Consider the following 21,195-nt stretch of genomic DNA (forward strand, 5'->3'; position numbering starts at 1 on the left):
CCAGTACAGGGGAGTCAGCTAGGGAAGTCTCTGTCTTCAGGGCCTGCCTCCTGGTTAAAATTGCACTGCTTCTTCTCAATCTGGCTCTTCCTGTTTTTCAGGTGGAACCAAGCACACAAGTCTTCAGGAACCAACTTTCAGGGGCTTCCATCCAAAATAGACACCCTAAAGGAAGAGATGGATGAAGCTGGGAACAAAGTTGAACAGTGCAAGGTATGGGAGTCCCTTATCGGGGGAGACCTTCAGCCACCTGTTGTTTTCTGTAAATCATAGACAAAACGTCATGTTATAAATTCTTCAGTGTTCACCTAGTTCATATCAGAATACTATGAATGATATTGAAGAGTAGTTTTTATTTTGTTATTATTTTTATTTACTCTCCTTTCATATATTACATCCCGACCAGAGGTTAGTTTTTATTTTCTAATACTGTACATTATTTTACAATCAAAAAAATATATATATTTTAAAATCCAAGTGGGGTCTGGAGAGATGCTCAGTGGCTAAAGAGTCCATAGTGCTCTTGCAGAGGACCTGAATTCAGTTCCTAGCACCCACATTGGGTGGATCACAACTACCTGCCCCCACTTCTCTGGGGAATCCAGCATCCTCTTCTGGCCTCTGCAGGTACCCACACTCAAATGCTCATACCCATACACAGCACAGTCACGGAATAACCTAAGAATAACTAAAATAAATCTTAAAATGCAAGTGGGATGTTTAAGGAAAACTTGACTGGGCTTATTTAAAAATAATCAGTTGAGAGAGGGAAAGAGACTAAATATAAAGTTACAATTAAAATGACAGATGGCAGTATAAAGACAGTATTGTATAGGCTTTCTGACATAAACATGACATCTATTATATAGTAAATTGCTCTTATTTACTTTAATAAGGGAAGGATTTTGTTGTTTTGTTTTTTGTTTGTTTGGAGACAGGATCTCACTATGTAGCCGTGGTTGTTCTTGAACTCCACTATAGATCAGGCTGACTTCAACTCAAGAGATTCCCCCCTACCTCTTATTCCCAAATGCTGGGATTAAAGGCCTGGGCCACCATTTCAGGCAGGAAGAATTTTTTTTTAATGTTTCTACAACAATTGGTTTGTAATTTAGGAGAATAATATTTTTTCTCTCAAAAATGTAATTCCAAAAATACTTTCAAAAACTCTATGCTGGTTATATTACTAAGTGATATTTTTCTCCCCAGGTCTAGTCATGAAAATAGATACTTATTCCGCTCTTTTAAAGGTGCTAAGGAAACAAGTCTTTGGTGACTCTTAGGATCTTCAATTTTTTTTCTTGCTGTTGCTCATCTTTTTTCAGAAATATTCATTTCCTCCTAGGTTGTTTTGGAACTCTTACATTTTGGTTTGTTTGAGCCATGTTATAATCCCACCCTTAAAATAGCAATTATTGCTGGACGGTGATGGCACATGCCTTTAATTCCAGCATTAGGGAGGCAGAGGCAGGTGGATCTCTGTGAAGTCAGCCTGGTTTACAGAGTGAGTTCCAGGACAGCCAAGGCTGTTACACAGAGAAACCCTGTCTTGAAAAACCAAAAAAAGGAAAAAATAGCAGTTATTGTTCTCTAAACTGTTAAATACTGAATAAAACAAGTAAAAATGAAACCGTACCTCACAGAGTTGCATATATGTTTATAAAGAGTTGCATATATGTTTATAAAGGATCATATTTAGCTTAGTAGGTAGAATGCTGGCTTGGTATGCACAGAGCTCTGGGTTCAGTCCCAGAACCGTACATACTGGGAGTAGTGATTCTAACACTTGAGAGGTAGAAGTTAGAGGATCAGAAGTTCAGGGTCATCTTTGGCTTCAAGCTTGAGGCCAGCATAGGCTACTACACAAGACTCTAACTCAGGGAGAAAGAAACAAAAAAGAATACTAAAAAAATTCATATTCCAGCGAGACTGCTACGAGTGTGATATGTTTAGAGGGGCACATGTCCAAACCAGTAGAGAACCGCATTATCTCCGGGGTTCTGGGAACGGGGGGAGTGTCTCATAGGCATTGTTCTTTCCTAGACTCAGCCTGGCCCACAGACACTGCTCCATTCTCTCCGTGTGCTGATGAGTGAACTTACTGTAATTGTTCCCTCTGTTGAGATATAATTCTTTAGAAATACTGTCCTTGAGCAAACTGGGCATGGTGGCACATGCCTTTGATTCCATCACACTGGAGGCAGAGGCAGGTGGATCTCTGAGTTTGAAGCCAGCCTGGTCTACATAGTGAGTTCCAGGACAGCTAAACTACATAGTGAGACCCTGTTTCAAAAGAGAAAAGATAAGCTGTCGTTATGCATGATGGGTATATAGTTCTTCCTTAACTCACCATGCTTAGCAATTTTCTGACCCTCGAGCCTACATGACTGCCACATTGTAGCATGTTGGGCAGCAGAGGTTGTCCCCAGCTTTAGTTTGTGTTTAGCATTTGACTGTTCATTATTTTTCTTTCCTTTCTGGTTAGGAGCAAGGCGAGGTCTGAGAAAGTCTACTTTCTTGCTTTCTCATTTATTCTAAAGGGATATTTGTTGTTCTTAATGTGCATTACTGAATAAGAGAGTCCTCATATAACTTTGTGCACCTTGTGGTAAAAACAGAAGGTAATACATTGAAAAGCTCACTCAAGCTGGCGCGCACACGCCTTTAATCCAGCACTTGGGAGGCAGAGGTAGGAGGATCTCTGTGCATTTGAGACCAGCCTCAAACTGGTCCACAAGAGCTAGTTCCAGGACAGCTAGGGCTGTTACACAGAGAAACCCTGTCTCGAAAAACAAAGCAAATCAAAGCTCACTCAGGCTGTATGTATCATTTTTCTAATATTTGGGTTTTCTATATACATGTAGAATGTCTATAGACACATTTGAAACATTAGAAATGTATACTCAAACGCTAAATTTGTCTTTTAAATTTCTGTCCTTGATGGTATAAGCCTGTAATATCAGCTACTTGAGAGGCTGAAACAAAAGGATTAGAAGTTCAGGGCCAGCCTGGGCTACAGGAAGTGCTCAGGGCCAACTAGGACATCTGTGACACCGTCTAAAAATAAAAGGGAAATTGGGCTCAGTGATAGAGAGCTTACCTGAGATTCGGACCAGTGCTGCAAGGTAATAAAAATAACAGCAATTTTTACATAACGATTATTTACATTAGTTCACATATTAAAAAGTGTTGCTACAGAGTGAAGTCTTGCTTCCATTTCTCCTTCTCTTTGCCCACATCTACTGCTGCTAACAGAAAACTTCTGCTTCTAGCACCCTGGGTTTTTCCATACACATTTTTATATTTATATGACAGTAGAAGTATGACCTTTTCCCTCCTTTTTGTTATCTAGAGCCCAAATGGCAATAAATGCCAAATTATAGTCAATACTTTGATTTTTACCAGCAAATATCTAGGTTTATACAGTCTAGAACCCAAACACTTTTAGGGTGGGTCTTTCTACCCCAACCTGGTTAACTTAATCCTTCCAAGGCATTCCTTCAAGGGTGTGTAGGGGGCGGTGCTTGGACGCCTGTCTCTTAAAGGTTTCTGGATCCTGTCACGTTGAGAATTAACACTAACCCTTACATTCTGATTTCCTTCCATGCCAATCAAAAAATTTTTCTGTTCTTTTCTCTTTCTGTTTTGGTGTTTGTGTGGTGATAGGTGGGTGGGTTTGGAGGTGTCAGAGGACAGTCTTAGGTGTTGCTCCTTGCCTTCCATTCTCTCTGAGGCAGGCTCTGTTCACCACTGTGTACCCAAGCTAGTTGGCCCACAAACTTCCAGAGATTGTCCCGTGTGGGCCACCATCTTATTGTAGGAGTACCAGACTTACAGTTGCAGACATAGTACCCAACTGTACTCGAGTCCTCACCCTTGGGAGGCAGGTGCTTTATCAGCTGAGCCATCTCTAGGGAGGCAGGTGCCTTATCGGCTGAGCTGTCTCACCATCGGGCCTCAGTGCAGTAACTCGGTCAGTAGACATTTCACCTGTGGCTGCTCATGTCCCCTTTGATCTAAGAAATCCCAGAAGTTGTTGTCAGGTGCCAGTTTCTTTACTGATGTTAGTGACACATCTTCTACCCAGGATCAACTGGCAGCAGACATGTACAGCTTCATGGCCAAAGAAGGAGAGTACGGCAGATTCTTTGTAACGGTAAGTACCTTCCCTCGACCGAATGTTAACATGTTATAAAAATTGAATGATTTAAGCGTTGTGGAAAGAGTTGATTTTCAGTTTTGCTCAACCATTGTGTCTGTGTCCATCCAATGCTAACGTTACTTTTGTTTTTGAATGTGGGTCTGTTCTCAGTTATTAGAAGCCCAAGCAGATTACCATAGAAAAGCATTAGCAGTCTTAGAAAAGGCCCTTCCCGAAATGCGCGCCCATCAAGGTAATGTAACCTGCGTGTCCGCTGATGCCTCCTCTCGCTCCCCCCCGCCCCCCCCCCTGTTCTTCTTCACCCTGCCTCTGCATGCCTTTCCTTGAGATGAGCCTCTCTGCCTAGCATTTCCCAGAGTAATTTCATTCTTGCTGCATTCTCTAATTTCTTCCAAACCCTAATTAACACACTAATGGAGCATTGCACTTTCCAACACCTTCCACTGAAGATAAGCAGCCTCTGCTCCTTGAAGAGGTTTGCAAGCCTCTGCCATCTAATTATCCTTTTCCAGCGCTTGTCTGTTCCACAGAGAGCGTCCATCCCTTTAGAAAATGGATTCCAGATTTTTCAAGGAAGAATTTGACCAGTCAGCCCTTGATGCCACATCAGTCACTGTAATCAAATCACAAAGCCATGGCTGCCTCTTTCTAACCTTCAGTAGAAAGATTCTTTCTTCCATTTCTTGCTCTCTTTCCAGCTCTGATATTTTGTCTGCTCTGCTGAAGCATGTAACTGTTTTCTCTAGCAGTGTGTTGAACTCTCCGCTGGTGTGTAGTTTTAAGTTGGGTATGTAAAGCCTCCCCCAATCTCAGTTCTTGCTGTTATTTCTCACTGATTTACCATAGAATAGTTATCAGCATATGTAGGCAGTTGTTGAGGCAGAAATTATTCTGTTATCTTTGGATTTCTGTATTTGTCTCTTGATGTTCATGAGGGAATTGGTTCTCTAGATCAAAGTCCCAACTTCCAAGTCCCTTATGTAAAGCAGCATAGTGTTTGCAAACACCCTCCACATACACCCTGGAGTTTTTAATTTCCAGATGACTTACAGTGTCTATTATGATAATACAGGGCTACATAAAAATAGCATTGTTTCAGAAATAATGACAAGAAAATGAAGGTCCCTACATACTCGGTTCAGATCAGCCTTTTCCAGCGTCTTTTTCTTTCTTTCTTTTCTCCTTTTTCCCTTGTAGTGCTAGGATAGAACGAACGGTCATACACATATGAGGTGAGTGCCCTGTGTCCACAGCCTTTTCAGAGGCTTTTGGTCTATAGTTGTTGACTTTGTTAGTTCACAGTTACAGAGAGCTGACATTAGGACTGTACATCCCCTGTGGAGCCATTGATCTGGTACTGCAAGGGTATCTGGCCAGGTGCTGAGTGTGGCAAATGTGTGGTGTTCACAAATGTGTGTGCGGCTGGTCCCCTAGAGAATGCCATGTGTTCGCCTAAGTTTCAGGAAGTCCTGATGAGTTAGTTATTCTGTGTGGATGCTTTACACTATGGACTCAGAGCTCCTCTAGCCTGACTGTGAGCATAGGGTCTGGAGCAATGCCGTGTGCGGTGCAGTGTGTCTCATTACCTGGCAGTTCTTTTCAGGACAGGCTGCCCTTGCTTCCTAAGTCATGGTTTCCCAGTTCCTGGGCAATATACAGAGTCTCAGCAGCAAATGCTGTCAAGTTCAGAATGTTGAGAGCATGTATTTGATGTCCACTGCTGGTTGGGCCCTACATGGGACAAGATGTAGGTGTCATTCTGGCCTTTGAATGGTGAAAACTCAGTTGGGAAGAGTTGAATATTAACATAAGCAAGAAGGCTGGATTTCCCTGTTCAGTATTCTTCCTCAGAGAAATATACAGGAAGTCAGGGGAGCAGTGGGGAGCTCAGGACAGAAGAGGGAAGGCTGGACTGTGACAGGCATCGCTGTGAAGAAGTGTGCTCTGTCTTTCCCAGGTCACTCGCTCGCCTCTACCTGCCTTTGTACCTACCTTTCTTTTGGGCCCGTCTTTTCTTCAGTGGCCTTCTCTCCGAAAGACTCAGCATATCTTTAGAAAGAAAAAAAAATAATGCAGTGGGAACTTTCTGTCCCCAAATCTGGAGAACTCCAATATCCACCTTGCTGTTCACCTTCCTACCCATAACCCTTTGCAGTTTGGTTTCTGTGCCCACTCCACCATTAAAGGAAATTACAGTTCCCCAAGGAACAGCAACCTTTCCCCCAAATCTTGGTGTTTGTCACAGCCCAGGTGAGCACTGAGGACATCTTCTTCCTGATTTCACTCTTCCTTCCTGGTTAGGATTCCGTATGTCTTTGATTCTGTACCACCCAACAGTCAGCCTTTTCTGAGGTCCATTCCCATTCTTCTGTTCTTCCTCTCCTCCCTCATCCGGTTTCTCTTTCTAGACATTTTGCATCTTAACAGCCCCCTCCCGCCCCACTGCACTGTAAGCATCAGTTAGTTACCTTGGATCTATGCTCCTTTGCATTTGACAGTAGACAGCACCCAAGACCTCCTGCTCAGCTGTTTTTCCCTCCTTGTCTTCTCTTACTGGCCTTTTTCATACTCTGCAACTATGAAACCTGAGAGCCATCACTCTGTCCCCTTGCCTACTTATGACTGGGTTCTGGGTAGTTGGCACTGAGCTCCACCTTCCTTCTGTCCCACCAGCCCCCTGCACTTTCATTTCCTTGTCCCTTAGTGCTGTTCCCAGCCAACTCCCTTATGTGTGCTTGTCTGCTTCTTGATGCCCTGCCTCACTCACTCCCTTTGAGGAGCCTTCTCTAACCACTGCAGCCAGCACTGAGTACTTTGTCTCTCAATTGCTGTCACATTGATGGTCTACACCAGAAGTCGCAAACAACCATAGCTCATTCAAATTTATTTTAAAAATTAGTTGCCACCATTGAACTAATAAAAAATGTTGCCAGACATTTTTTAACAGTCCTGGCCTCAGGCTTCTCGTCAACATTTCAAAGATCTCAGCACAGCATGCTTTCCACTGTGGAGACCTCCATCCAGCTCTCAGAGTGGCTGCAGCCAGAGCCTCTCCAGCTTGGCCCAACAACTGCGTTTGCGACCCTCGTCTATACCATTGATCGCCACGTCTTAGCATTATGTCCTGTCTGTTTAAATGGCTGTTACATGTTTATGTGTCTGTCTTATGTGTCCTTCATAGGTCAGTTGCTCTTACTGTGAAAGTGTGTGTTGGGGGGGGGTCCTTAAGAATTTTGTGTGCCTGCTGCAATACTTGGCACAAAGTAGGCCTGTTGTTTGAAGGCCAGCTCTTGAACTGGAACTTGCCTTTGGAATTGTGTCTAGGTCAGAAGGTTCTCGTTTGTTCCCCCTGCTGCTGACACTCCACAGTGGGTGGTGAGCCATCCTCTGCTAGTGTTTACTACAGCATCCCAAGAGAGGATGGAGTGTAGCCATCTCTCAGTGTTATGGAGTTCGCAGTTCTTGTCTTCTCAAAGAAGAGTGGAGAGACATGAAAAGCTTAAGCAGAAGTTCATTTGGCAGGACAGGCACTCCAAAGAGAGATTGCAGTGGGCTACCCCAAAGGCAGGAGGCAGCACAGTGGACCCTGTGCCACTGGTTTTAAAGTTTTTATAAATATTTATGAGGTAGGTGGTATATTTATGGGGAAAGGTGGCCCTTCCTCATCCCAAATCATGGTGGGTTGGATCTCCCTTTTATGGTTCGTTTTTGATGCTCTGGACAAGTTCACCGAGGGGCAGAGATGCAGAGCCTTTGTTGGTGCACGTGTGTGGGGAAGAGTGTTTTGTGTCGCAGTCATGACCCATGAGCAGCTTCAAGGACATTCACCACAGGGCATTCTGACTGGCAGGAAACACAGCCACAAAAAAATGCTGCTGCAGTTCTCTTGGTTGCCTCCTACCTAACTCCCTTTTGAGATTGTTCAAGGTTCGTGATTGAACTCATGACTCTCAGTAAAGACATTTTGCTCTTTTAAAAGTTGGGATTTTTAGTTTGAGGGCTGAGACCATAGTTTTATAATAGAATACAGAGACAGGAAAGAGTAGTTAGGCAAGGCATTGGGCTCCTTCCTCCCAGCTTGTCTGTCTTCTGTTTGACGTTAGTGTCTAGGGTTGGACATGTTGTAGAGGTGATTATAGGTATCATATGCAAAACTTCCAAGTGCCTCTCATGTATCCACTAAGAAAATGGTTTCATGACCATTTTGAGCAAGGTTGACCATCAATGCTTTAAGTAAAAGGGACAGAGTAGTCTGATAAGATCTAGACTTCTAGACAACTGTCATAGATCTGTCTTGTGGGACAGGACTGGTCCAGACACTTTTATCTGTTAGAAAATTCCTTGGGACAGGGCTAGGACATGGCCAGAGGTAAGAAGCTGAGAGTGGCATGTACTTGGTCTGTGTTTTTATTCGCTGTCTTCTGTCTCCACCCCTTTCTTTCATCTTTCCTCACTTCCTCTTGCTGTCATTTTAAACTTTCAATCATTTCTTAGGCCTGTGCATCTGTGGTGTTTTGTTTTCTCCCTTCCTCTCTGTATAGGTGGAAGGAGCCCCATCCCACGCTTGGAGGGGAGGGAAGTGTCCCTGGACAGCCCTGTCCAGATCCAGCCCTCCAGCAGGGTGGTGACGGGAGGGCCATCCATCAGAGGCTGGGGAGAATGTGCTCTTCCTTAGCTGCACAGGCTCATGTGCTGGTTCCTTCTTTGGTTTCTGTGTGTCCTCCAGGCAGCACTAGACCTCTGCAGTGCCCACAGGTGGGCCAGGCCAAACGAGCACCTCATATTCTGATTTAGCATGTCCATGTTTCAAATTCTTGTATGACTGCTTCATCATGCATGTTTCTGCTGAGCTGCCTCAGATCTGTAGTGTATGAAATGGGACCTGTGACCCAAAAGTCATAAAACACTGATGCCACCATCAGCACAGCCTTTAGCCCAAACTGCTTGGGAACCACGTACATCAAAGTTTTTCTCCTCAGAGGTTTCTAAAGTAGACACAGGTTAGCGGACAGTATTGCATACCACAGTGTGTTTTCTACTTTGCCTTCCCCTTGACCTTTTTTGGTCTTGATGACAAACAAAAACTCCTATTTGGAATGCCAAGGATTGTCCTTTCACGTGGAGTCTCTTTCTTGTCTTCTACCCATGAGGCCAGCCCTGCGTTGCATGGCTAGAGTAAATTTCAGTAAAGATGGTGTGCTCAGATGTAGCCTGTATTTTAATGCAAGGCCTCTGACTCCACCAGTGTTCACTGTGTGTGGTACAGGTTCAAGGCCACCATCAATATCTCCCCTGGGCAAGTCATGCCATAGGGTGTGCTAGGAGCCTCTGTTTCCCAGTGATTGTCCCGGCCTAATACATGGGCTGTGCTTACTTATGCTTACAAATGTCTGGGTGTTTCTCCTTTCCCCAAGCCCCAGCCACCAGTCTACAAAGGAGCCGTTTGTTTCTATGGAATGAAAATTCTCAGGGATTCATGAGGTGGTCAAAGGTCTTACCAACTCTTTTCTGCTGTAGATAAGTGGGCAGAGAAGCCAGCCTTCGGTACACCCCTGGAGGAACACCTGAAGAGGAGTGGTCGTGAGATTGCTCTCCCTATTGAGGCCTGTGTCATGTTGTTGCTGGAGACTGGCATGAAGGAGGAGGTGAGAGGCACCCCAGGTTCCACCCGCCAAATCATTTAACCCTTCCTCTATCCACATCACTACCACCTGCCCCCCCCCCATGCACTTTTATATTACAGCCAATGTGGAGGTATAGACCATTGGCTTTCAAACCTCTGTCCCCATGATCCCTGTTTTCCAATGATTCATGGACCTTGATTTAATAGGTAAAGTGCGGCCTCACAGAACAGTGCACTCGTCCTGCTTGCAGTGCGCTCCGACCTTTCGCCGTCCTGTCTCCTTTCAGTCTCTGTTTATGGTTTGGGACAATGCTTTGGTGGCTGAGAACATCCATGACCTTTTGTTGTTTGATGTACAGTGTTTTTAAAGGGTACATTTATGTATTGCATTTTATATGATCCATACCAAAAATACCTGCATGAACCAAGCAGGACAGCTCTTATTTCTCCCCATACATAGAAGTAAACATGCAAAGAGTTCATGCCAGGGCAGAGCTAGATTCAAAATGTAAGATTCTTTGTCCTTTAAAGAATCTTTTGTAGCTGGGTAATGCTGGTGTATGCATTTAATCCCAGCATTTGGGAGGCAGAGGCAGCTGGATCTCTGACTTTGAGGCCAGCTTGGTCTACAGAGAGAGAGAGAGAGAGAGAGTCCTAGAACAGCCAGGGCTACACGGAGAAACCCTGTCTGGAAAAAAAAAAAAAAAAAAAGAATTGTCTGTTGAAGTCTCGCGTGCAGAAGAACAGAGGCGCTGCAGGTGAACAACACCGTGAGTTTTCACGGATAAAACTTTGGTATTTAATCCAACCCAAATTAAGAACATCCCGGACGCTCTCATGCTGGCTTCTGGTATCTAACCTCAACTTTCAAAAGCCCCAATCTGTGCTTCTCAACTGGGCCTGCTTTTGTTCTCCAGCGACTCTTCTGATTGTCATTGACACCTCCCACCACTTCCTTCTTGTTCCCAGTGAAGAATCTCTGGGTGTATGAAGTGTTGAGAAACCTGACACTTACTGCTTAAGCCCGTTTCCTAAATCCTGGCCCACTGTCCTTTATATACCTGCCACTCTTGGTTTGTTCTCTATGTGTGTGCCTTTCTTTCTTTCTTTCTTTCTTTCTTTCTTTCTTTCTTTCTTTCTTTCTTTCTTTCTTTCTTTCTAAGTCACATTGAGGTCAGTGAAAGTGGCATGCAGTCTGGTCGGTTTTTACTGTGATGTCATTTTTAAAAAGAATAAACTAAACTTGTAAGGTGTAGTAGTCAGTAATCAGTGCCCTGACATAGAAAAGCTTTTCCAGAGATGGAGAACTAGCATTAAGAAGGTCTTTGTTCTGGTGAAGATCTTTTCCCATTCTGTAGGCTGCTGTTTTGTCTTGTTGACTGTGTCCTTTGCTTTACAGAAGCTTTTCAGTTTCAGGAGGTCCCATTTATTAGTTGTTTTTCTCAGTGTCTGTGCTATTGGGGTTATATATAGGAAGTGGTCTCCTATGCAAGTGCGACCTCTTGAAATTTGCAGGCAAATGGATGGATCTAGAAAACATCATATTGAGTGAGGTAACCCAGACCCAGAAAGACAAATATCATATGTATTCACTCGTAAGTGGTTTTTAAACATAAAGCAAAGAAAACCAGCCTACAAATCACAGACCCAGAAAATCTAGACAGCAATGAGGATCCTAAAAGAGATATATGTGGATCTAATCTACATGGGAAGTAGAAAAAGACAAGATCTCCTGAGTAAGTTGGGAGCATGGGGAAGATGAGAGAGGGTTAAAGGGGAGGGGAGAGGAAGGGAGAGGAGCACAGAAAATGTATAGTTCAATAAAATCATTTTAAAAAATAAAAAGAAGGTCTTTGTTCTGCCTGTCACCATACGCTGGGCACACACCCTTGGAATGGTGTTGTAAGATGGGCACTGTGGCTGCTCTCACAAGCAAGCTGAAGATCCCCAGGGTGAGATTCCACTCTGACTTGATGCTGGTGGCTTTTTATTGTCTTTAGGGCCTTTTTCGCATTGGGGCTGGAGCCTCTAAGCTAAAGAAGTTGAAAGCTGCTCTGGACTGCTCCACATCTCACCTGGATGAATTCTATTCAGACCCCCATGCTGTAGCAGGTAAGCTCCAAGGATTGTTTGCAAACCTACCTGTCTTTAGTGGAAGCAAGTTCTAGCTCAGATTGCCAGCAGAAAGAACAGCTGTCACTTGAGGAGTGGTTGATCAAGTCACTGATGGAATCTCCTAACCTGCACTGTGTGTGCACATGTATACACCTTTTCTCTTCTTTCTGGGTTCTCTTCTCCCCCTCACTCTCTGTTAAGTGAAGGTGAAGAAGGTAGCTGTGACAAACATGGCACACTTGTTTGGAATGCCAAGGATTGTCCTTTCACGTGATGGAGTCTCTTTCTTGTCTTCTACCCATGAGGCCAGCCCTGCTTTGTGTGGCCAGAGTAAATTTCTTTTCAGTAAAGACAGTGTGCTCAGATGTAGCTTTTATTTATTTTAAAGATATATTTCTTCCTGTCACACCCATGACCTACGTTTGCCTGGAGAGATTTTGTATGTTAATAGAATTACCTTAAAGTGAATTTTATTTTCCATTGCTCTCGGTGTATTTTTGCAAAGAACTAAGTTTCTTTTGCAAGGCTTTATTGTATAAGAACTGCTGCCAGATCATGATTTGTTCTGTGCATCTTGGAATGTATGTAAGATCTTTTTCATTTGCAGAACAATGCAGCTTTGGCCCCCACTGCATGCTCAGAATGTGTTCATGGTTTTAGGTGCTTTGAAGTCCTATTTGCGGGAATTACCTGAGCCCTTGATGACTTTCAATCTGTATGAAGAATGGACACAAGTTGCAAGGTAAGCTTAAAATGCTCAGTTTTAAAAGTTCAAAGCAATGATGAAATACTGTGTCCCATTTATAAGTCCTTGTACTCTCAGGATTCACGGGACACTGAAATACATGCATACGGATGTGTCCATATTCCACCTGCATCCAGAGTGAGCATACTCAGTATTGCTACTATAAAGAGCTCACGGATTGTGCTGTTGTTTGAACTAGTATTGCTTCACCGCATTAATGAAGGAGCTGATCTCAAACCCCTCTGTGACTGGGTCATGCGTTATAGGGTACCTGTGCTACCGGCTGCTTGCAGGTTCAGCTCTTCAGCAATAGAATAAGACCCTTACTTGCAGTAATAGTGTTTTTCTCAGTGTCCACTGTGTGCTAAGCTTTGCCATACTCCCTCCTGCCATTCTTAATAAGCATCGAGCATCCAGAATAGGCACATATTCTTGATATCTTCATTGTACAGATACAGGAACTGGGAATTGTCAGAACTGGCATCCAGATGGAGACTTCTCTGCCCCAAAGTTTTTACCCATTCTTTGGTCTTGTCTTCCACCCTCAGCTTAGCCTGCCTAGTAACAGGACAGTGTATTTCAGATGCCGTCAGATTCTCCTTGGCCAGCCGGGTGATCTTGTTACTTCTCACTTCCTCTCTGGATTGTCTGATTCTTCAGTCCTGAGGAAGGACCAACTAGTTTCACCCTTACCTCCGCCCTTCCCCCTTCAGCTCACCCTGTCACTTTCCTTCCCAGCTGACCATGATTAGATAGAGCCATCGTGGCTTCTATGTGACTTCTCAGGGATCTGCAATCACTGTGGACTAAGAGACTTTCTCCCTGGTAGGTGGTGAGGTTTTAAGTTCAAGAACAAGTTCTCAGTCTGTCTTTTGACTGAGTTAAATGAGTCAGCAGTCAGCATCAATAGAGTTCCTTGTATCTGGTAGTCTCCTCATCTCAACTCTTCTCTAGGTTCCTAGACTCTAAAATTCTTTTTTAAGGAGGAGGTGTCTCTCTGCTGGCAGGTAGATGCTATAGTAGAAAAATGTTGGAAAAAGCCATCCTGTTGTCTTGGTAACTGGCCTCTAAAGTATAATCAGATGACTTCCTGTACTGTAACCCATCAGCATTGTGGCTACCTGCTGCACTCTCTAGAGGACAGAGTTGTGACTTTGTAGGTTCTTTTCTTCCCATCTTGTGTTTATGGAAATTTGTGTATCAAAGCTGTGTAGAACCAGAGCTCTTAAAACTGTTCCACACAGGGATTAGCCCCAGCCTGGACTTTGGAGCAGAGTTGACACCAAGAAAGATCAGAGGTCTGGGCTCCTGGGAGCTTGGCTGTTGTTCTGTGATCAGGCTGCCTTTATGTTAAGGAACGCTAGGCTTCATAATGCTGCTAATTAATACACACATTCTTAGAATTTTCAGTGGTAGGCGTCTGCTTGTGCCAAGCTTGGGGCATTGTGATTTCACAGGATTCTGCCTCTAGCCTTAATAACGTTCAACAGAATCAACGTTCTTCCTCTGTCCTGCAAAACTTGGTAAGATGAAGTACCTGCTCCCAGTCTAATAGTGTAGAACTGGGATTTGACCCCAAAATCATTTATTTCTCAGATCAATGCTATCTTGCAGTTTTGAAAACAGAGACAAGCTTCACTTGATAACGAACATGCGTTAGTTTTCTGCTATAAGAAATATGTGACATAATCAGCTTAAAGGAGGGCAGGTTTATTATGGTTCTTGGGATCATAGATTCAGTTCCTGTTGCTTCAGACTTGTGGCTACGCCATACATTATGGTGGTAGAAGCATGCGCCTCATGCTGACCAGTAGACATAAGGTAGGGACTGGAGTTCTAAGACCTCCCTCTAGCATCAAGTCTTCCAACTGTACCCTACCTCAGGGTTCCAGCATCTCCTGCTAGCCAAGCATCCAAGCCTCTAGCACAGGCGCCTCTGAGAGACATTGCAGATCTGACCTATAATAGCACATTAATATGGGGATCAATAGCATATGCTTTTATCAATTCTTGTGTACATTTCTTTCCTAGTGTGCAGGATCAAGACAAAAAACTTCAATATTTATGGACGACGTGTCAGAAGTTGCCACCACAAAACTTTGTTAACTTTAGGTATGTGTTTGAGTTTGCTGTGTGCTAAGCATCATAGTCAAAAGCTGCCGGGGTGGGAAAGGGTTGTTTTTAAGGTTACAATCCATCATTGAGGGAAGCCAAGGCAGGACTCTGACAGGAACCTGGAAGCACAAATGAAGGAGAGACTATGGAAGACACTGTGTTATACTTACTCCCAGCCTTACTCTTTAGCTGTCACATAGTCTGGGCCAACTTACCCAAGGATGGCACTATCTGCAGTAGGCTGGGCCCGCCTACATCAGTCATTAAGAAAAAGCACCACAGACAGGCCCACAGGCCAGTCCGGTAGATGCTTTTCCCCAGTTATTACCTCTTCCCAGGTATGTCAGGTTGACATCAAATTAGCCTTCAGAGTGTATATGATTCTATAAATGAAGGTGCAGTGACCCTGGAGTGGATATGTTTCTTCCGAGATGACCCTACCTCAAGCATGCTTGGCACATTCAGAAGGCTTTGCAGAATAGTACGGAGCTGCTGGGATGGGGTGGGTGTGCCTGCCCAGCTGTATACTGGTGATGCTGATATGTAGATGGTCTGATCATTTTGACACTGCAGCTGTTAGCAGAAACACTGCTATGAGAAGCTTCAGTGGCTGTATATTGTATTTGGAGCCCAAGCTGTCCCTATGTAAATGCACAGTTAATCAGTAGTTACTGTTTCTGTGCCCTTTTATGTGTTCAAGTCACTGTACAGTGGAGATTATATTTCAGTATGTTATTAAATAATGTCTTTAAGAAAACTTCCCATGGGCAAACTTCTGGGACTGCTGCTTTTCCTTGGACTTCTATAACCTGGAAGAGGTGTGGAGGAAAGGTAGCCCCAGGGAATTGCCAGCTAAAACCAAGCCAAGGGTCCAGCAAGATGGCTCAGTGGGTAAAGGCCCAACAAGCTGAGTTCCTGGGACCCATGAGAAAGAGGGAGAGAAGTGACTCCTGAAGGATGTGTCCTTCTGTCCTCTCTTTGTCTCTCCCCACTTCTCCTCTCTGATACACACACAGGAATAAATGTAATGTGTGTGTATGAGATTTGTTTAAAATTCACTTTGCAGGTGATTTGTGTGAAATGCTACCTGACTTGAGCTTGGTTTTGGTCTTTATCTCAGCTATATCTGATACTCCCTCTCCGCATTTGAAGGATTGGCTTTGCCTTGTGAGCTGCTAGTTGATAAAGTATAACATACCTTGTCAGATGGCAGATAATGGGAATCTGTTTGGTGCGATGTGGCATCTCAGTTACAGACCTTAGCATGTTGGTGTTTGATCTTTTGGTTTCTTTTTTTTTCTCCATAACCTTTGCTTTTAAAAAAAAAAATAATGAAGGGCATTTTGATGGTCCCAAAGTTCAAAAAGATACACATTGAACAATCTCTTGTCCCTAGCCACCTAGTTCTTCTGAGATACAGAATACAGAATATATAGTTTCTTCACTATCTTTCCACTCTACAAGAGCCTCTGTGTGTGTGCGTGTGTTTGTGTGCGTACATGCATGTGTGTGCCCATGTGCAAGAACGTTCATAATACATATTTTTTCTCTCATTGTCCACTTTTTAAAAATAACATTTTCTTGTTTGAGAATTTCATATATGTGTGTGTGTGTGTGTGTGTGTGTGTATATACATACATATATTGCACGAGAAATGTGAGCAGCACTGTCCATGAGCCGGGTCCCAGTTTAGTGACAGCTTGTAGTAAGCACCTGAGCCATCTGTGCCAAACTAGGCAGGCAGCACAGGGACACTCGTAGTGTTTCGGTGATGCTCCTGCCCTTCTGTTTTGTCTCCTAGGTATTTAATCAAGTTCCTTGCGAAGCTTGCCCAGACCAGTGATGTTAATAAAATGACTCCTAGCAACATTGCCATTGTGCTGGGCCCTAACCTGTTGTGGGCCAAACAAGAAGGGTAAGTGATTCTTCTTCACCTCATGCCTAAGCTTCTCCTTCCTGGCAATTAGCATGGATAGCAGTAGAGTTCAAAAGACACACTCAGACTGTAGGTGACTTCAGGGTGTTCCAAAGTTGCCTTTTCATCCAACTGGTGTTTTAAGGACACAGCTGTGAACTCTGTGTTGTCTCTGTGCAGCACACACAGAGAGACATTGTTCCTGTCCTAAGAGATCCTCCATTCCTGAGCAACCAAGCAGCCCGTGTGGTAAAAAGCTAGACACATATCTGTGTGCATGAAGTACAAGGGGGACAGACTTGTGACCCAAGCCCTTAAGTGTCTGTAGCTGTGCCTGAGAATTAACTGACAAATTGACAGAAGAAAAACCTACAGGTTTCTGCATGAAATAGGAAGTGCTGCTACAGCTGAGCAGTGTGGTAGTTGTGAGCTTGTGGCGAGATGATTTAGGCTGGACAGTTGAGTGTAGAGACGTGCTAGGAAGATATGGATTGGCCCAACAGTTTATGTGTATAGATTGGCCCTGTCAGCCTGTCATGGGTGGCAAGAATGTTTCTTTTCTTTGGTGTGGGGAAGGTGTTTTTCATGAGGTTATCCCCTGCCCTCAGAAAGGAAAAGAAATCCAGAGCTCCCTTTAGCATCTGCTTTTCCCACATGCTTTAACCTCAGAATAGCCCTGTACCTCAGGGGTGCACATTAGGGTTTCCTGTTCTGCCCCTTCAGGCTGGCAGTGTAGGTGAACTGATGTGGCAGACTGAGGAGGCTGGCGAGCACCCGCCTCAGGGAGCAGCACGTGTTCACCTTAGTGAAGGAATAGTTTCTTGCCCCTGGCACTGAGACCAGGGAAAGCCCCATAGGCAGGCAGAGCGTGGTGACTGCCCTTTGAGGATGGCCCTGGGTAACTGGAAAATGCCTCAGATCAGAGGCAGGCTATGAAGGGCCTGCGCGTGCGGCTGGCTTGTTTGGAACTTTCTTTCCTGGGTCCTTTGGGAATTGTCAAGGTTCCTGCTGTGTTTTTAATCTAAAATGTTCCTCATGGGCTCATTTTAAACATTTATTTCCCACTCATGGCACTGTTTTGTGGGGTTTCAGAGCTATTGAGAAATTGGGCATGCCTGGTGGAGGTAGGTCTCTAGGGGTTGCCTTTGAAGGTGATGCCTGCCCCTGGTTCCTGCCTGCTGGTTCTCCTCCATATGAACATCCTCCACATAAACAGTTCTGACTGCCGTGACAGTTCTTTCACCTTGGTATAATGGAAACCATGAGCCAAAACAAATCTGCTTCCTTAAGCCCTTCTGTCACAGTGGTGTGGAAGTAACTGATAGGATCCTAAGCAGAGCGACTTCACAGGGCTGCATTTAGGAAGCTTTTGCTGGCATTGAGCAGTGTGGGTTAAGTAGAACAGGTGGGCACAAGAGATCAGCTGGAGAGCAGGTTGTCATCTGCAGATGGTCCTTGTCCTCACACATCATCTTGTGCAGTAAGTGCTATTCCCAGATCCATAGATGAGGATGCTGAGTCTGAGGAGAGCCAGTCTTTTGCCCAGGGCTACAGGGCAGGGCAGTGGTGGGGTTCAGACACTGGTCAGAGTCTGTGTCCTTACCCATCACTGCATCATTGCTGCTGGTCTGCTTTGCAAAGACACAGTTCAAATCAGTCATTCCCTTGCTCATATATGCCCAGTCTTGTTTTGAAAAATAGTTGTCAGCATACAGTGTAATAAAGCAAAACTACAAGTAAGTAGGAAGACAGGCTAACTGCAGAGGTCATAGAGTAGATAAACCCCGACCAAAACACCAACAGAGAAAGTGATATATCTGTTTAATTCTGGGGGGATGAAGAATGTTCAAAGGAAAAAACAAACTTCAAAAAACAGTGTGGCTCAGTTGGTTAAAAGTCAGTACATTTAACAGTAGTAGACACACTTTGTAACACCCAGAAACTTGTCAGGGAACACCGTAAACAAAGGCTAGGAAGGAGCTCCAAAATTCCGCAAAAGGCCTGAAAGGAAGCTTTGCGAATAATCAGCGGAGTCTCTTTAAAAAGGATCACTGGAATAGAATGCACGTGGACAGTCTCCCAGTGTGGTGGGGCACTTGGGCATGAAAGCTGATCAGAATCCTCAGGGAGGAAAGGGAAAGGGTAATTTGCCAGCAGAGCTTGCATTGTGCTGGAATTCAAAAGAATCTGTAAGTTTTTGCTTGGTTAGAAAATGGGTGATACTGTCTGATAGGGGCTGAGGTTAAAGTGACATTAAGACAGGAGAGGTTGGTTTGAGGCAGTCAGACCTAAGAAGGTTTCTAGGAATCCAGTTTTGATTCCTAAATCAGGCCCTTGTGACTCAGATTTTTCATTATAGTAACAGTTACCTGAGAGAACAGCTCAAAAGTAGAAAGGGTTTATTTAGGCTCCTGGTCTCAGAGCATCTGACAAGGCAGAAAGTGTCACCACTTCACACTGGCCAGGATGCAGAGAACCAGAGAGAAAAGGACCAGAAGTCTTTAAAGGCACTGTTGATAAAATTCCTTCCCCAAGTTGTAAAGCAGCATCTGTCTCTTCTCCTGATGTCCCAGCAACAAACCGAGGCTTGGTTCTGCCACAGTGCATTCTGGGGAACCAGTATATTATTGGGCTTCCTTACAGAGCCTCGGTGCAGTGATTACTTATAGGGGTGTGGGCACTCCTGCCCCAACTGGCTGCATCTGGAAAGCCTTACTGAACAGAGATGAGGTTTTCTGTCATAGCCATATAGGTGGAGCTCCAACACTGGTCTTCCTCAGCCTGTATAATGTTCCACACCCCACCCACCCCAGGGCACTTGGTCAAGTAGGTCCAAGTGGGTCAAGAGCAGCTGGATACTCAGGTGAGTATCTCATGCCTTGATCTACCCTTCTGTGCAGGGGTGTACACCATCATCAACACACCCTGCTGGGTTGATCTTTTGCCAGGGTGGGGGCAGCTGAACTCACCAAGATGGATGTTGCTTGACTCAGAAGATAGTAACTCATGACACATACACCTCAGTGACCAGCTCCCTCCATGCCCCAACTCCTCATTATGCCATCAAATTATGAATCCATTGATTAGGTCAGAGCCCTTATTTTCCAGTCCCTCTCCAAGATTGAATCCACTGCTTAGGAACCAAGCCTTAAATACTTGGGGACACTTTATGTCTAAACTATAACAGCTTCATAACATATGAAAATCAATTTAGGTCTTTAGAGAACCTAAGGCTTTGTGGGTGCATTGTAACCTCCAGGCACATTGCAAGTGGCTTGCTTTGGTAGTGTTTTGCTTAAGGATGTTTGGTGGCAATGATAGTGACTGTATTTTTTTTTCTTGTATTTTTTTTTCTGTATTTTTTTTCCAGCATCTGGACTATTATCTTGAACCAGAGCATATATATATGTTGCCCTGTCATGAGAAGGCAGGGGCTATGAGGATACTTAGAATCCATGTGCTTGGTGACATCATGGGCAGTAGTAGTTTGGGATGATCTTGGATCTGCCTATCAGGTGTGCTACTGTTGCAGTGTGGAAATGCAAGCCCTCTTCAGTCAATTTCAAACCCAGCTCTGATGAGTCTTTAATTCTTGCTGTCACTGCCCTGGTGCCTGCCCATTGGACACAGCAGTGGGTACCACTCTGCTGGGGGAAGGATTGATAGTAGTTGGACAATTTTTCCTCTTGGGCCATTATATACAAACTCATAGGATAGGGCCTGTGGGTTTAAATTTTGTATCTGTGTGTAAGTATTTTATCCATCAGCAATCTTTGAGATGCCCTGGCAGTCTGCAAATGAGACTGCCACGGTGGAGAATTTTAATTATGTAAACTTCCTTGCAGAACACTGGCTGAAATAGCAGCTGCCACATCTGTCCACGTGGTCGCGGTAATTGAACCTATCATCCAGCATGCAGATTGGTTCTTCCCTGGAGGTAATCATGGTTCCAGACTCATTGATTGATGAAGCTATATCACAGTAATATACCACTTTTTTTATTGATTTTTATTGAGCTCTACAATTTTCTCTGCTCCCCTCCCTGCCTTTCCCCTCCCCCTAGGTCCCCATGCTCCCAATTTACTCAGGAGATCTTGTCTTTTTCTACTTCTCATGTAGATTAGATCTATGTAAGTCTCTCTTAAGTGCCCTCATTGTTGTCTAAGTTCTCTGGGATTGTGGTTTGTAGGCTTGTTTTCTCTGTTCTGTGTTTAAAAACCACTTATGAGTGAGTACATGTGATAATTGTCTTTCTGGGTCTGGGTTACCTCACTCAAAATAATGTTTTCTAGATCCATCCATTTTCCTGCAAAATTCAAGATGTCATTTCTGCTGTGTAGTACTTCATTGTGTAAATGTACCACATTTTCCTTATCCATTCTTTGATCGAGGAACATTTAGGTTGTTTCCAGGTTCTGGCTATGACAAACAAAGCTGCTATGAACATAGTTGAGCACATGCCCTTGTGGCACGATTGAGCATCCTTTGGATATATACCCAAAAGTGGTATTACTGGGTCT

General features: G+C 44.2%; 1 protein-coding gene across 6 annotated transcripts in view; it reads left to right on the forward strand.

The window, feature by feature from the left end:
- The window catches only part of Arhgap17 (Rho GTPase activating protein 17), a 96,148-nt gene that overhangs the window by 56,393 nt on the left and 18,560 nt on the right, over positions 1 to 21,195 (forward strand). For all 6 annotated transcript variants that reach the window (XR_007591882.1, XM_050143159.1, XM_050143157.1 and 3 more), the window contains exons 7-15: positions 102 to 213; positions 4,088 to 4,156; positions 4,313 to 4,394; positions 9,680 to 9,807; positions 11,786 to 11,897; positions 12,561 to 12,642; positions 14,677 to 14,757; positions 16,562 to 16,675; positions 20,521 to 20,612. Coding sequence is in view for 5 of the 6 variants with exons in the window: in XM_050143159.1 (XP_049999116.1) it covers positions 102 to 213; positions 4,088 to 4,156; positions 4,313 to 4,394; positions 9,680 to 9,807; positions 11,786 to 11,897; positions 12,561 to 12,642; positions 14,677 to 14,757; positions 16,562 to 16,675; positions 20,521 to 20,612 (872 nt within the window). In the remaining variant the exon portion in view is untranslated. The remainder of the gene's footprint in view (positions 1 to 101; positions 214 to 4,087; positions 4,157 to 4,312; positions 4,395 to 9,679; positions 9,808 to 11,785; positions 11,898 to 12,560; positions 12,643 to 14,676; positions 14,758 to 16,561; positions 16,676 to 20,520; positions 20,613 to 21,195) is intronic.

The sequence above is a fragment of the Alexandromys fortis genome, unplaced genomic scaffold (assembly GCF_014885135.2).
Source record: "Alexandromys fortis isolate MF-2015 unplaced genomic scaffold, M_Fortis_MF-2015_v1.1 scaffold_45, whole genome shotgun sequence".
NCBI classification, from domain to species: domain Eukaryota; kingdom Metazoa; phylum Chordata; class Mammalia; order Rodentia; family Cricetidae; genus Alexandromys; species Alexandromys fortis.